This window comes from Dicentrarchus labrax, unplaced genomic scaffold (genome assembly GCF_905237075.1).
Source record: "Dicentrarchus labrax unplaced genomic scaffold, dlabrax2021, whole genome shotgun sequence".
In the NCBI taxonomy this organism is placed as follows: Eukaryota; Metazoa; Chordata; class Actinopteri; family Moronidae; genus Dicentrarchus; species Dicentrarchus labrax.
The window spans coordinates 4930670-4947246 of record NW_026136702.1 but is presented as its reverse complement, the minus strand read 5'-3'; the positions used below and the strand labels follow the sequence as shown (position 1 = coordinate 4947246).

General features: G+C 42.6%; 1 protein-coding gene across 5 annotated transcripts in view; it reads left to right on the top strand.

The window, feature by feature from the left end:
• Positions 1-6179: 6179 nt before the first annotated feature.
• LOC127378847 (actin-binding LIM protein 1) overlaps positions 6180-16577 on the top strand; it is a 33649-nt gene continuing 23251 nt past the window's right edge. The window contains exon 1 of one of the 5 annotated variants that reach the window (XM_051428165.1): positions 6180-6744. In XM_051428165.1, coding sequence (XP_051284125.1) covers positions 6510-6744 — 235 coding nt within the window. In that variant the 5' untranslated portion in view covers positions 6180-6509. The remainder of the gene's footprint in view (positions 6745-16577) is intronic. The other 4 variants (XM_051428173.1, XM_051428137.1, XM_051428145.1 and 1 more) reach the window with 4 other exon arrangements.

The window sequence follows — 16577 nt, the reverse complement described above, 5'->3', positions numbered from 1 at the left end:
GTTCAAGGATGGATGCATTGGAGAAGAGAGCCCAGTGGCGTCGTCTTTCGGGAGGATCAGGCTGAGATAATGACACTGTTATTGTAAGTAGGTTACACCGGTGCATAGCTGAAACTACAGCTTGCGCTGCTGCAGCCCTCTCCAGACAGCCTACAACTTATTTTGTTAATATGAACACTTTGCACTCTGCCTATAAATAGATCACACATTTAAAAAATAAAAAATAAAAATAAAAAAAACATAAAAAATCCCCAGCTGTGATAATGAACCTCCTGTGATTGCTGTTTCTTTTGACATTTGACATTATGTTTAATCAGGGATGGTGCATGTCAGTAGTTAAAGGCTGCACACACCCTAATTGTTGCCTGAATTAAAGCTCACAGGTAGCATATGGTGTGCACTCTTAATTGACTGGTTGTGATACACATTCACGCCATTGTACCTGTCAAGGTGTATAATGAACTGATATAAAGTCCCATAATTGTGGAAAAAACTATCACTTAGTGCAACAATGTCATTATAAGTTGAGAAGATGTTTCTCGCTGAGCTTGAAACTACCTGCAACCAGTGCAGGTGGAGCATGTTTGTTCCCATCAGGTGGGCTTTTTGTGCTGTCCTGGATTTGTGTCAGGTGACTGTGTCCTCTGGCAGAAGAGATAAAGAGCCTCCAGCTGTTCCTGCTATAGGTAACGATCACATGGACTGACTGACTGACTGATTGAACGGCTGCATAGACGCAGAGAAGTTACAATATTACATGACCTCAGGGTTATTATATTAAACCTGCAATTGGATTCACCATCATGGGCCTGATCCTGTTATTGGGTAAAACATCAACCTTTTCTATAGAAGCTCGAGCTGTACAGTGTGTCACTCCCCTTCAGGCTCTTGATGGCTGAGCCTGGTGTGGGAAGAAAGGTTTTGAACTCGACCCCCATCAATGATGTGGCCTACTGTATCTGTCCTCCACGGCTGCTGGTGCAGATCGATGAGGCTCAGAGCCCACCGCTTTACAGTCCCCCTGTGCTACATAGATCTGATTAGCACGCTTAAGCCCCCTGCAAACAGCCAATCATTATTCATGAGAAGTAACTACCCTACCCCCTACAGTATTATGATGGGGAAGTGCCAATTATCTCTGTGTTGGTTAAATGAAAGTGAGGTTATTAATTCATTATCACAGATAAATCAGGCACAAACATAAGTCTTTGTAACAGTATGTCAAATCAAACTCATGTTTCTTATGGGCCTGGTTGAGTCAATGCCTTTTCAATGGCACTGGCTGTGGTACTCGAGAACTTGGTTTACACCTTGTTTCACTATATTTAACAAGAGGACATAAGTATTTTTGTGTAGATTATAATGTAGAATATTTTTGCATTTTGCTAATATATAGTTTCTCTATACTTTGTAGAAAAAGGATGTCCTATTTTACCCATTCAGTGTACAGTATGTCATCTAATTGATTAGTCGATTTTACACTTGTCGATTAGTCGAATTACACAGCTGTTTTGATAATCAATTGATTGTTTGAAGTCCCCCTCAACTCAAAAATGTGTTTTTATTCCAGCTCCTGCAGCTGGATGTTTAAAAGCTTCACTGTGCAGGATGATGTATCTGTGCAGAGTTTGACACCAGGAAGTGGAAAGTTTCTCTGTGCTCATATAAAAACAGATTTTAAGCAGCAGAGCCTACCAGGATGATTTGTAACAATCCAAATAGTTTGGAAGAATTTGCAACATAAGGAGGAGGTTTTTGTTTTAGCAATATTTATAGAAAATCCATGACAAAGAGCACTGTATCCAATATAATTAGACATTTTGGTCATGAAAATTTAATCTTATGAAATGTCTCCTTTTTTGAATTTGTGGAACTGTATGTGGCCATCTCGGCTGATGTTGCTTCAGTGTCTTGTAAGCCCATATGCACTTGGCCCCATATAATGGTGCAAGACTTTAAATAAATAAAATCAATTAATAAATAAAATACACAAGTCTGATGTAGAAACTTGAAGCCACCAATGCACATACACTGAGAATGAACCTAGTAAAGCAGGAGACATTTTGTGTCCTGCAGGATATGCATATTTATAGATTCTGGAATTTATTAATGAGGGAGAAGGTGTAGGTGCTTTTTAAAGGATATAAAATCGGAAATGATATGGGGTTTGTTTTGTTGCAGAAACATATGAGATTAACATTATTGTTCTAAGCAGACTATTTGTATATGTCGTAACACATGTCATACAGGGGACCTTAAAGTCATTTTTCAAGCAAAATGCCAAAAGATTTCCAGCTGTGAGGAGTTGCTGATTTTCTTTGTCATATGATAGTAAGCATAATATATTTGGGTTGTGGACTGTCAAGTTGGCCAAAACAAGCAAGTTGAAGAAATCACATTGGATGGATGGTTTACTGGAAATTATTAATAATGAAAATAATTGCAGATGCAGCCCTTTATGTTCATGGTATTGATGTATTGCAGGCTACACTGCTGACCCCTGGTTGTATTATTCTATACATTTTAGATTCCAGAAATCTATAAGCAAGGTCTGAAACACATGAGCTGATTGAAACGGTTTCCTTCCCACAGAAACAGGAAGTTAGAAAATGTCTCAAATGACTCCACGTTTCCCTCCCAGTGTGCATTTATGATTACCAGCCCCTCCCTGGGTTGCAAGCATCAGCCATTACTGTGCTCTCAGTCTTGCAGTCCCCCCCCTGTTATCAGCACAAGGCCATCAGCTTTTACCTTGGCAGTGATGCCCTTCCATTAGTCACCCCACCTTATAATATACCCTTGCAGGCAGACAGCCTTTCAGTGTCATCATATTTCATGTGCTGTTTTCTTTCCTTTGTATGTTTTATAAAACCATTATCCTGGGGAAGTGGACAGAGCACACTGTATATTATTTCATTATTTTCCTACCTGTGAGCTGCTGGGTGAGTCTCATTGAGTACTTTGACCAGAGCAACAGAGGGTTAAGTGCATTGTTCGGTAGTGGCATTTGAGGGCTGTCGAGGCGTTTCTTACCAGATTCCTCCATCTACAGTACACTCTCCCTCGTGGTGTGGGGAATCACCTTTAAACCTAGCACAGTTAGCATAACCGCTTGATTTATTTTTTATAGTTTGCTGTTCTGCTCCCATTGGTTCTCTTCTGTTTAGGTTGGCTATTCCTATGTGAAATGTATTGTTCATCTTGGCCCATTTAAGCCATTTATCTCAACTCCACCGCAGAATCTTAAAAAAACATGTTGGAGAGCAAAGTTCTCACATGTGTGGGCCAGTGTTCATTCAGTCTTCTGCTACTCCTGGGCCGCTGTATAACATTGCATGTCATATTTTATATGACCCATTCAATGGCATTGTAGTAAAGTAGTAAAGTGTGTTGAAATGATGTATGTTAGGGGTCCTCCCTCTTCCTAATGACCTTTTCAAACAAATCTTGAGTGAGTTGGCTACCACTGCCGACCTGGCAACTGGAGAGTGTTGTGGTTATGGGTTGAAACAGTCTGAGAAGGTTGGGCACCACTTGAAGACATCTCCTCCTGGCAAAGGCTACATCCATTAGAATTGGGCATAGGAAAGGCATCTCTATAAACCTCAGCACGAATTTCAGTTCTCAAGGTTTCAGTGTTCAAATTTTATGTTTAGGCCTGTGATCACAAACAATATGCTGAAAAACATTATTATATTAAATTCTAACTCCAACTCTTATACTTGCAAATCAGTGCTACCTCTTATTGAAGCAGTTTTAGCTAGCCTAAATAAATCTAAAAGAAAAGCTTTACTTTGTGGGCCATGCTTTAATGTTTTATGCCCATCTTCAACAGACTAGACAGTTGTGCTTTTGTCCAGTGATCCGATTTGAAAATAGTCAGTGCATTAAGGTTTCCTGGATAGCTTTAAGTGACTAGCAGCAAAGGAGGTCCTCCCCCTGATACCTAGAACATCAGTACAGTTTCGCCCGGCTCTGAACTCCTTCTCCACCCGCCCTCTCCTTGAGCAGGGTTAGCACATCCTGCACACCGTACCTGTTACACTGCAGTGTAATCTGGATGATCAATGGTGGATGAAAAAGGAGGCAAGGCTCCATACTGCAGTAACCTAATCTGATGCCTCCTCCTTATCTGACCACTGGAGAGGGCTGCTCATGCTCCAACAGCACGACCCTCTGCATCAGCACTTTTCTCTGTGTGTGGATGTGTGTGTACTGTATGTGTGAATATGAGGGTTAGTGTGCGCGCGCATGCATGTGTCCTGGCAAAAGCCTGAATAATTGATGAGCAGGGGAAGGAGTAAAAGCGCTGCCGGACGGGACGGTGTGTGTAGGAGTGTGTAGAGATGGGGGAGAGGGATACAGTGTGGCAGGAGCCTAGCTACGATGGGCTCTGCAACTACGCCCAAAAAATCACCTCCTGCTTCGGACTGGATGGTAAGACAGGGGAAAACAGATGAAGAGGAGGAGGGGGGAGGGGGGTGTTTCTTCTACTGTGGAGCAGGATGTATTTCGTGTGCGATGCTGATTTTTCTGCAGTCTTGTTTTTCCGAGCATGTATGTGTTGATTTGCGAGTGTGTGGGTAGTTGTGTCAAAGCTACCACAGAGTGGATGACAATTGGAGGGCAGTGCCTCACTGCAGCAGAATAGCATGTCCTTAGTTACTCTCAGGTCCATGTGTCTGCATGTGTGGGTGTAAGAGTGTACGTCTTCTTGCTTGTACCTCACTGTCACACTTTATCTTTTCTCTAGAACGAAACTCCGGCTTTCTGAATGGGAGAATGGAGGTGTGCGTGTAAGCGGAAACTGAATCAAGTCAAATTAAATATTGTATTGATGTAAATAGTGGTTAACTCAGCCAGCCAAGCTCCAGCCTTCCTGTTTCTGTGCACCCTCTCAGACAAAGAGGAAAATCATTAAATTTGAAGTGCAGGCCAAGCCCGACATCTCCAGATGAAAAGGATATTTTGTGCATTGTCATTGTCTGCTGTGTTTTATATCATGCCTACGTACCTCAATGATTAATTTCATTTGGTGGGAGAAAGTAGATGTGCTGTGATTAGCCTTATCTGTTTGATGAATATTAGATTTGATGGAAGGTTTTTCTGCTTTAAGTTATTAATCCGTGTGTATGCATGTAAGAGGCAGTCGTGTTTTTTATGGTTTCAAAGAACCATCATATTTTTTCAGTTTAAAAGCTACCGGAGCACCGTGGGGTTATTTTGTTTTTGTGGAGTTTGCTCAGATTCTCACTCTGCATCATCCCTCCCACAAGGACGTGTCAAAATGAACCTCATGCTCAACACATAATTCCAAGGAGGTGAACACATCGTTGACCCGAGAAAGTGTGCTTATAATATTCAGTTGCTATACGTTGGTTCTATGAATTTAGCTTGTCAAGAAAACATTCTAGAAGTCTTTGCAGAAACAAATTACAACATTAGATGCTTTGAAGATTAAAAACTCAGAACATGCCTTCTTACTAAGTTACATCTTCTAAAATCCAATACCCAACGATTTCATTGGATAAAGGAGAGCAACTACTGGCATTTCCACTACACCGCTGATGTAGTGACAGCATCTTTTATTGTTAAAGGATGCTGCTGATGATTAACAGGGAGTTTGTGCATTGTTGGCTCTTGAATGACCTTGCTGGTTGTTGACCTTGTAAAGAACTGGCAGACTCCCAAAGCAATCTCCCCTGAAAGTATGTCTTGGATCACTGTGATGCTGTGCACTGATATGCATCCATTTGGCACATGAGCCCACCTTAATGCAAAGTACATTCTCTCAAAACTACACTTTTTGGAATTTAGATGCATCTAATATGCTTTCTCAGACAGGATCTTGTTGTTTAATAACTTACTTTGACCTAAAAGTACGCCGAACACCAATGTGTTTTCTCTTGAATGGTCTGACAGAAGCTTTGCGCTTCATTGGACAAATGTGACTACACAAAAAAGTGATTGGGATGCACATGAGTCAGGTATAGAAAATCCCACCATACACTGATGTAGAGCTACCTAACCCCACCCAGAAGTTAATCATAGGCTCGACGTCAGCCCTAAGCTGCTTAAGGCACCAGGCTGGTTTGGGCTGAAGACACTCATAGTGTAAGCTTCTTTCACTGTTTCTCACTCAGCTCCACCTGCGGCAGAGTGCTTTGTCATACCTGCTGCCTGCTGTTTGGCATCTCCACCTCAAGGTGGATGGCAGCTCTCCACTTCTTACAACAGGAACATCTCTGAAGTGACAGGTGGTGGATCCTAACAGGAGTTTCCATTCGAGGCCTCACTGGATATTTGCCATGGTTTTATGATGATCTGCTGTGAAGTTTCCCGTCAAGCTCTGGCTCCTTTGTTCCAGTTTTTTGCCTCTTCGAACACACCACGGTCTTGATGTCCAAAGGCGACTGAATTTTTGAGTGGGTCTGAGCCTGACCCTGGCCAACATCTACCTACAGTGCTTCACCCTTCTCTTTGTGACGGTTGAAGGGGAGCAGGGCACAATGCCCACCCTGCCCAATCTCAACAGCCTGGGCAAGCTGTGCAGCTCCAGCCGTAGCCACAGTGTCGACCGTGTCCGGGTGAAGCGCAAGAGCTCGGTCAAGCGCATGTCCATCATCGAGGATGGGCATGTGGCTGAGGTCCTGTACCTCATTCCTAAACAATACATGGAGCAGGTGCCCTACCTCAACCCAAATGACTATTATCTAAGTGAGAGGCTGAACGATGTGGCTACAGGTAGGACAGGAGAAAAGATATATCTATATTGATCTATTTGAAACGTTTTTATTCACCCATCTCCCATTATAACCATCCATCCAAGCTGTGGCTGACTGTAACATCAGTCAGCTTTAATGATAATTGCTTAATCAATGGTTAAAAAAACTATCAATAAAATTCAGATTTTTTAATATTTTGGATGGATTTAATGCAAGTACATTGTTTATGTATTGTTCTAATTTTAGATACTTTCGATTGAAGGAACGTTGAATTGTATTATTTATTTGCTCATTCCCTTTCCCTCTCAACATTCCCCCTTCAACAGTTGTTTGTTAATACCAGGAGGGGCTGTTTTTTTAGTCCTGTATTTCAGCTTGGTTGCTCTGCTTTCTATTTTGTTTGCAAGAGTAGGTGTCTGACAGTGAATTGATAAGTTTTTGCTCAGCGATTACTTCATTTTAATTGGATGGCAGTGAGTGATTACACCTGTTGAGGCTTTCACATCTGACCTGTGCGTATGTGTGAGAGCTCCTGTGCACGAGTTACGCAACCAGAACTCCCTGACGCCAAAAGTGTTGCTGCAAATGTTGGAAAAGTCAGGAAATTAATCACCGTCCTCTCCACAGTTATATAAGGCAAACCCATATGCAAGGGCAGACCTGCTGCCTTTTTGCCAAGCAACAGTACATGAGGAGGCTTGGTGGCTTACATCAGGATTACAACATGGGCATGAGGACAAATCGAGATTTCCAGACCTTATGTATTCTCTGACTGCATGCCAGGCGCAATTGTAAAATCATCATTGCTTGGCACTTGGTTGTTTGCAAATACCGCAACTCCATCTATTTTGGAGTTATAGCTTGATTTTAGCCCAGCCTCAAGGAAGGTTTGTCTCTGGAAACTGACCCTGGATCAAAGATCACGGAGGTCGACGCTTGTGCCAGCATTTTCATTTCTTCAGGGAAAGCTAAAATCCACCAGACAATGACAGTGACAGTCAATAGCTACTTTCTGAGACCCAATATCTGTTAGAAAAAACATTGCTGCAACACTTTCAAACTCACAAAGAAACAATAGTCATCATTTTATTCACCCTTAACCTTTTCCGAAACCTCTCTGGGGTTGAACAGTCACCCAAACAAAGTTGAAACACTGTTCACTGTTTCATTGTAAACAGTGCTGCATTATTTCACTAGCTGAGTGCTTTTGAATATGAGTTGTACTGAGTCTGCTCTCCGAGTGATGTTATCCAGAGGTCACCAAATGATTGATGGTACCTCAAAGAAACACCAAAATAGGTTGGCAGCCCAAGATTCTGGTGGATTTTAGACTGAACATTTTTTGTTTTGTTTTTGTAAATTGTTGAAATACATGTAAAAAGAAAGAATTTCTGAATGAATGTTGCTAAAACACATTTCTGTGTATTCAGGGTAGCTACAACACAGGAATGTTAATGTGGCATGGCTGAAAATACACATTGAAGAAGTGAACCTGGTTGCACAGGATTGCTGTTCAAAAGGTCCTCGCTGTTTTGTAACCCTTTTCAAAAATAGAAACAAGCAGGTGAAGTGCTTGTCATCATCCAGAGACAGAAAGGCAGGTCTGTCTATGCTCCAAAAGAGTTGAGGGTACCATCCTGGTGATCAGTATTTTAACGGTCACGTTGTCTGTTGGATTTGTACAAATCTGCAAATCGTCATCCAGTGTAAACAGTGTGTAGCTAAGAGTGTTGACACGTTTGTTTTGTATGCATTTGTGTGTGTGTGTGTGTGTGTGTGTGTGTGTGTGTGTGTGTGTGTGTGTGTGTAGTTGTCTGGCATCCTACAAACCTAATTTTAATCCAGGGATAACTGTGGAGTATCTCCACACAAACCGCTGTTGTTTACTGTAAATGTGACCTCTTGCATTATAATGTCAGTCTGGCTTCACTACTCAAGCTAATGGTCTATTAGCTGTGGATCAAATGGCATTTATACATTGCAATGAAATGCACATGCTATATGATAATGGTGCTTAAACTGCACTGATATTATGACTGTATAGTTCCCTGGCCAGGTTATTAATGGCCAGTCAGACATGGATCATCCATAGGTGAGCCAAATACAGTAGAAACCTTTCATCCATGGATAATAGGCTTTGCTACTCAGGAATTGCTCCTGGCAAGCCTCATGTAGCATGAATGTCCAGCAGGTCCTACAGAGATTATCAAAAGAGGGAAGATGATAATAGGTCCATTAGAGTGTTGTGAGAATACACAATAACAGGACATCTTTGTGTTGCAGTTAGTAGCCACACTGTAAACCTCCAGTTTTCTTAAAGAGATGGTTTTTGACCAGCATACATTTGGAAAACTGCTCTTATTAAAAAACCACCCAAATCTTTGGTCATCACAAACTCGTTACACGTTTCTCTCCCTTTGTAATAAAAAAGGGTGGAGTGCAGGAGAAATGTCCGCTAACTATTTTTACCGTTTGCCTCACTGGCATGCCTCCATTGCCCAATGAGAAGAAAACGCCCCTGTGCAGACCGGTGCACGTTGTTTGGTATCCAGCAGGTGGCACAGTTGACACTGCAGTGGATGAATGCACTCTGAATGCATAATGGGCTGCCTGCATCAGCAATTACAGAGGTGGTGCTGATGCAAAACTGTTCCTCCCCCTCAGCCATAGAGAGAGGGACAGTGAGGCTCCAGCATGGGACATTTGGATCAGTGACCGTGTGGTCCCCATTGGTTGCTGGTGTGATGTCGCTGAGTTACTTTTGTAATGATATTGTCTTTATGTCTACAAACATTGGATTTGTCCCCTGCTATGTCTCTACTGGGTCTGAGTGGATTTTATTTGCTCCACAGGAGGCAAATAAGAGACTTTATTAACACATTATCAAAGTGTCTGACAAGAAATGTCAGTCTTTCACATGGTCATTTCAGTGTCAGATGATATAAGAGCTGGTGCGTTCACCAGGCTCAGCCAGGAACATGGTCTCCCGTGATCTCTGTAATTGGATTCCAGAGGATCCACTGAAGATATTAATACAAAGCTCATGCTGGAGATCACGGTAAGTCTGACCTTCGACCTGAAATGGCCTCTCTTGCCCTCGCATGCTATCCATGTGAGCCTGGCTTTACTGTGTATGATCAGGGCGATAGTGTTGATTGGATGTGATTAGATGACCCCTATTTTCTATCGTTCTTAACACGGTGGATCATTTTCTTAAAAAGCACTTATCTTTTAGGCAGCATCGTTTGAACTGTGGATAATGCATTTAATACATCTTTTATTTGATTTTAATTATACATTTCGGTGCTGTAACCACTTCCAGCTACTGTCACGAAAGACCAAAATTTCCAAATAAAGTCAGCCTTTTACTCCATTGCTTTATTTTTCATGATGTTAAGGCTTTTATGTCCATGTTTTATACAAATACACAACTTTTTGTTCAACAGAACCAATTTTTCAGCACAGCAGGCTAATTACTGCAATGAAAAGAGCAATTGATCTCCGCCTGCTGCCCTGTAGTCACATAAAGTCTTTATTGAGGTGTGTGTTATACAGTGCAGTCCTATGGTAAAGGGTTATTTCCAGAAATATTCCATTTGTGTGAGTTAACAGTGGAAGTCAAACTGGTGTGCTATGAGGACAAGATGTTACAATTGAAAAAGACAGAAAAAGAAGTCTGATGTAATTGTTTATTTATATATATATATGTATGTATGTATGTATGTATGTATGTATGTATATATACATGTATGAGTGTCTTAAGTAGAATTTGATTTCCCTGCATTATGACTGTACAGTAAGGGGGTCTGGTTTGGGGATTTGGGGTTACAGCTTTTGGTCACAGCAGCGGCAGCCACCTGGTTGCTGCAATGAGGAGGCGGCTGACACAACAGAGGGGCTGAGAGAGGGAGCAGGAGGGGAAGAGGGAGGAGGAGGAGGAGGAGGAGGAGGAGGAGTGGGCAGATGAGGAGGAGGAGGAGGAGAGGGATGGGAGGAAAACAGGCAGTCGGGAGGCAAACCCCACGCTGTAGCGGTGTTTTCGGGAGGAGAGCTTAGCAGCGCCTACACCTCTCTCACTCTGTCTTTCTCTCTCTCTCTCTCTTTCTCCCTCTCTCTCTCCCTCTCTCTCTCTCTTCCTTTCTCTCTCTCTGTGGTGTCTCGGCTCTCTTTTTGGCTCTTCAGTCTTGAGTAAAAAAGGAACTAGCAGCTGCTGTGTTACTGGTGATCGATACCCGGAGCCTTTTCTGGTGCAGATTTACCTGGATTCCAATGGTCATGGTCAAAGAAAAAGGTATTCCAGCAGTCATGGTCAGACAGTATCTGTGTGTGTGTGTGTGTGTGTGTGTGTGTGTGTGTGTGTGTGTGTTTTTGTGATGAGTGTGTTTTTAGGGGATTTGTTTTGCTTGTCGTGCTGTTGAGTGTCTGCAGTGTGTGTAGATGTGCAGCATGTCCAGTTGGATTTGCACTGCTGTGTCTGGCTGTTTGAATTAGATTTTGTTTGACTGCATTTTTAGTCTCTTGATTATTTTTATGTATGATGTAGTCACAGTAATATGGACATGGTTTTCTTTATGTGGGTGTGTGTTGCTTGCAAGAAGCATGACTAATGACACAGTATGAATGTGCACCTTCAACATATCGACATATTCCCTCTAGTTAGAGACTTGAACGTGCTACGCCCTTCTCAATACTCTCTAGCAGCTGATGCTCGGGTTGGAGTCTGCTTAATTTGGCAGCGTCAGTCTTTATGTAAATGTGTGTTGGAGCAAAGCATCTGGTTTGTTGTATAGGAGCTTGACACCAAATGTGAAACGTTCAGGGTGATAATGTGCAGAAAAGTCTTGGTTGAAACAGTCTATCTTTTCATGGAGGCTGATGGAAAAGGTAACATGTAGAGAGAAAAAGTGGAGCACCAGTATAGGGATCCACACTGCGCAGAGCTATGGACCTGCACTCTCTGTCTCTCTGTCTCTCTCTCTCTCTCTCTCTCTCTCTCTCTCTCTCTCTCTCTCTCTCTCGCTCTGTCTGCAGCCGTTGCCATGGTGACCATCTAAAAGGTACACTCCATTGTTGTCAGCTGTGGCCTCATTCATAGTGTCCTGTTAAAAGAAAAAGATGATTGTTGCCACCTCTAACTGGGGTCGCCCAGCTGTGTGGGATGAATTAGGTGAAGTCAGGGGGCATGTTCCAGAGATATTAACATTCCCAGCAATTTACAGATGCATGCGGTCGTGAGGTTGACCATTGTTTGTCAGTATGAGTCATAGCAAGCATCTACATAGGCACAATTATCTATATAACGAAAATGCTGTGTTTAAATTCAAAAGTGGAGTAATGGCAACGATTCTCTGCCTTTCGACTTTTTTAACCACTTAGAAAAATGAAGGACAAATATTTAATTAATAAGCATGCAACTTCCCTATACTCAATCTATAAATATTACCGAAAGCAAACTATTACATCACCGTTTTCCACATTAAAGTCAACCAAACTGGGACTGAATATGAAAGTAATTAAGTAATAACTCATTATATTTCACCAAGTCCCTGAATAGTGTCTCAAATTAAGCTGCTTGATATATTACTCCTGCGTTTCAGTCGATTTTTAATGAGTTCATCTTCCAGCTTGTATAGACAAACAGAGCATGTGTTCTATGTGTGGGCATGTGATATTTTTATGATTTGTCTGAAAATATTTCCATCATCGAAAAAACATGTTTACAGATTTTTTTTGACAGATGTGAGTGTGTAGGTTTGTTTATGTATCTGACAGCACACTGGTGGCTGGAGGCGGCGTCCGGCTCTGGAGATGTTCTCTTGATGTGGATTTGACTGGCCACAGAGAAAAAGGCCTTTGCCATTGAGTCCCCGCACTGGCAGAACACCCGTAACCTCTGGCTGCCACATGTTCCATCTCCCACAATCCCTCTGAAAGTTTTCCGTAGACTTAACCCGCTACCTCGCCTGCCGACTCTTGGGATTTGTTGGTGGCAGGAGGCTTGTCTGGGTTTATCGTTCACATTTGGAGGCCTCTGGTTTTTCATTCCTCTTAACAGAACGCTATGGGAGTGCTTTTTGTGACCCAAGAGTTCATCGTGTATCCTCCAGAGATCTCATCATGCTACCTGCCAGAGGCCAGGTGGGCTCTCTACCACCAGGATGCACAGCTGACCAAATACTGAATTATACTGTATGCTTAGAATGATGAATCATAATAAAGGGATTGCTGTGTTAGCGTTTTCTCTGCTTGCAGGCGGTTGTCCTATTTACAAAGCCAAGAATACCCTTGAAATAGTTTGTAATTTATTGGGGCCATGTGTATCCAAGGCAGTCTCATTTTTTTTACCTTGATCTACACGTGCAGATTTGTGCAGATTTTTCCAACTAGTTGATCAATTGATGCTCTTTCTCGCGCTCGCTGCGTTTAATTGCGTAAGAAGCCCTGCTGACTGAGACGATCGTCATCGCATATACGTCAGCTGCCTCGTGCAAAGACCCACCAACTCCCAGAACTCTCTGCATTCACAGTTTCTTTTCACACGAAAGTCTAATGTCATGTGCCTATGTAGCTGCCTCCCGTGATTTCGCAGAGTGCTGCAGACAACTGCAGTGGTGCCTCATCTTTGAAGCTTGCCAGTGTCTACCCCCTGAAAAGAGGAGCTAAACCCTTTCACAGACATCAATGCAACACACACTCTCATAGACACACACTGTTTATACAGCTGGCACACAGGACCAGAATATACAGATGAGATAAGTGGTCGGCCGGGGGAGAGACAGTCACTGACCTAAAATATACAGGCTTAAAACAACAAGAGCGACATGAGAATCACATGAAAGAAACACAGACTGTAGCCATACATTGTGCCAGTCAACAAACATCCTCCATGTCTGGCATTAGTTGGTTTGATTATCACAGAAAATACGACACAGGAGTGTGGGGTTCGTAATGGGCCCGTCATTCAGAGGCAAAAAGCCAAGGCCTTCAACAGCTCCACTTCTTCAAACACAATGGCTTTTGCAGTTCATGAAGCCACCATTGTCTCCTCTCAGATAAGTGGCTGGACTGGAAGTCCCTCTCTCTGTTTATCAGCGTAGTATTATTATTATGTACCGACCCAACAACAAACGCTCCACTCTGTGGCGTTCAACCATTCAGACCAGATCATTATTCCAAACCCAGGTCCCTGAGGATTAGTTATTCAAGGTTGGGGGGCCTGGTGGAGGCCGATAGGGTTCCCCCCGCAATTTGTGCCCGTGTTTGAAGTGCTTTGTCTGGGACGCTGGTGGTGGGGCAGAGGGGCGGAGAGGCTTTGAATACAGCCATACATATTCATGGTGGGGAGGGTTAAGAGCTCCTTGTTATGTCTGGGTGATGAAGAGCTCTGCACACCCTCCCCCAAACACTCACACAGTTATCTGATCACGCGTTGGGATTTCACGGTGGGCATATTTTGTGCCGTTTGATATTTATTATGGGTCAGACCCCTTTGGAATACTCTGTCCCAAATTGGTTGGACTGGATGGATATTGGAGTAAAAAGTATGTTGTGTGTGTTTTGTTGCCTATGAAGCAGACATAAGCATTGGCAAGGATGCCTGGAGGGAAGATGACTGCTTTTGCCACTCTCTTCATCTGTCCCTCTGTCTCTCTTTGTAATACACACACACACTCATGCACACTAGGGCACATGCACACATATTGTACACACACACACACACACACACACACACACACACACACACACAAACACTCCTCTGAGGTTGCTATCTGTCTGTACTAGAAACTCTTCTCTCTGTGACTCTTACAGTAACAAAGGCGGCGTGCGACTGAATATTTTATTAGATCTTTTCATCTCTCATCTATTGTTTAATTAAATTCCCCTTTTCCCAGTGCATTTCCACACTGCTACTATGTCTTTACATTCCTCAGGGTTCATGGTAGGAAATGAAGGAAACAAAGTCTGAAGCTTCCTCAGCAAATCCCGCACACTCTCTGTCAATAACCCCACTCCATTGTTATTTAGCAGCAAGGCTGGGGCACGTGTTACGGTAAAATCTGTCCTCAGGGGACTCAAGATGGCCCTCTTCACTTCCCTCCAGAGTATCATCTGCAGCCTTTATTATTGCCAACGCAGCTAGGCTCTGCTTAAATGGGTGGGGGGTGGATGGGATGAAGGGGTGGAGAGAGCAGCCCCCTTTTCCTCTGCGCCTGGCTTTGGGATGCTCTGCTGGTTATTGTTCCCTCAGCACCGTGGCTGTGTGTGTGTGTGTGTGTGTGTGTGTGTGTGTGTGTGTGTGTGTGTGTGTGTGTTCATTGTGCGTTTAGGCTCATATCAGTCACTTTATCCCCTGGTGATGAGGCAGGACAGATCACTCTGTCAGCACAGCCAACACATCCAGACCAGAATGAGGAATGTGAGCAGCAGTCGGAAAAATTGTACTACTGTATATTTCACAGTAAGTTGCTGTGTGCTGAGGTTACTTCATGTGCCGCGTGGTTACTTATTTATAGCATTATATAATATACATTCTAGTGAATCAAGCGCCATTTTGCTGCTATCACAGGAACCCCTAAAGACTCACTAATGGATCTATTTCAAATCCAGGTTATTGAAGTAAAGTCAGGCTTTTGTAGGCATAGAGTTGTAAGTGTGGAGGCCTGCTAAACATTTGAAAGAGGTCTCACTAATGGATTTTATGTCCAAACAAATCTTATAAATGGTTCAATCTGAATCCTTTCGGCAAATTTAAGAGCCCATTTTATGTTGGCTTCTTTAATTTTTCTGAAACACCACTTAGAGTACCCATCTCAGCTTGATTTTACCACAGTCTCTCTCCCTCTGTGCAGCCACTACTGAGGCAAACACAGCACTTTACGGGGGAAGAGGCGGGGTTAAGCTGGAAAAACACACAGCGCTCATAGATTCCCATCCAAAACTCATTTTTTAGAGCCTCTGTGCATGGGTTTCAAACATCTGTCTTGGATTTTTGTCAACCTGTTATGACGTTAGCAGTGTTGACTTTTCCATGCTGTGCTGTCCCCACTGACAACTCAACACTCTATGAAATGTTAAAAATAGTAAGTTGGCAATATAAACAGGCTCAAAGAGAAAGATTGTTGGCATCAGAACAATGAAACATTGTTATTATTTTATTAATCTTTCTTTAATCGGGAAATCTCTTGAGATTAAGATCTCTTTTCAAAGAGAGACCTGAGAACAAAATCACAATCACACAATAGACGAGGACTCAATAAAAACAGGTGCAAGAATCACTGAAAACATCAGATAATAAAACTTTAAAATCTCCAGTGGGAATGCAACACTCAAGTTTAAGGGTACTCTGCAGTTCATTAAATGTGCATAGTACCTGCAACCAGTTCTACCAACATTAGTGCGTGCAAGAGGGACATCTAAGGTTGGGTAGTTACTGGATTGTGTGCTGTAGTCGCTAGATTTAAATAAGAGTAGAGATGTGTGGTAGTTTGGAAGCTTTAACAGTAGAACTTTGTAAATGAATAACATGAGATGGCTATTTCTTCATCACAACAAGGAAGTCCATCCAACCCTTTGATACAGAGAACAGCGATGGGTACAAAATTTGTCATTTGTGATAAAGTGTAATGCACTGCAACTGCTAAAGTGTTGATGGGGCTGCATAACAATACAGGAGAAAGATAGACATCCTTTAATTCTGTACAAGTAGCCCAGTTATTATACTTTTAAATAGAATTTTTGAGGTCTCTTTCTTCAGTGTCCGAGAATTGTTAGCTTAGCACAAGCTGGAGTTGGTGGGAGGCAGAGTCTGTGAAAGAGGAGATATGCGACTCCCTGTAATTCCAAAGTTGTCTT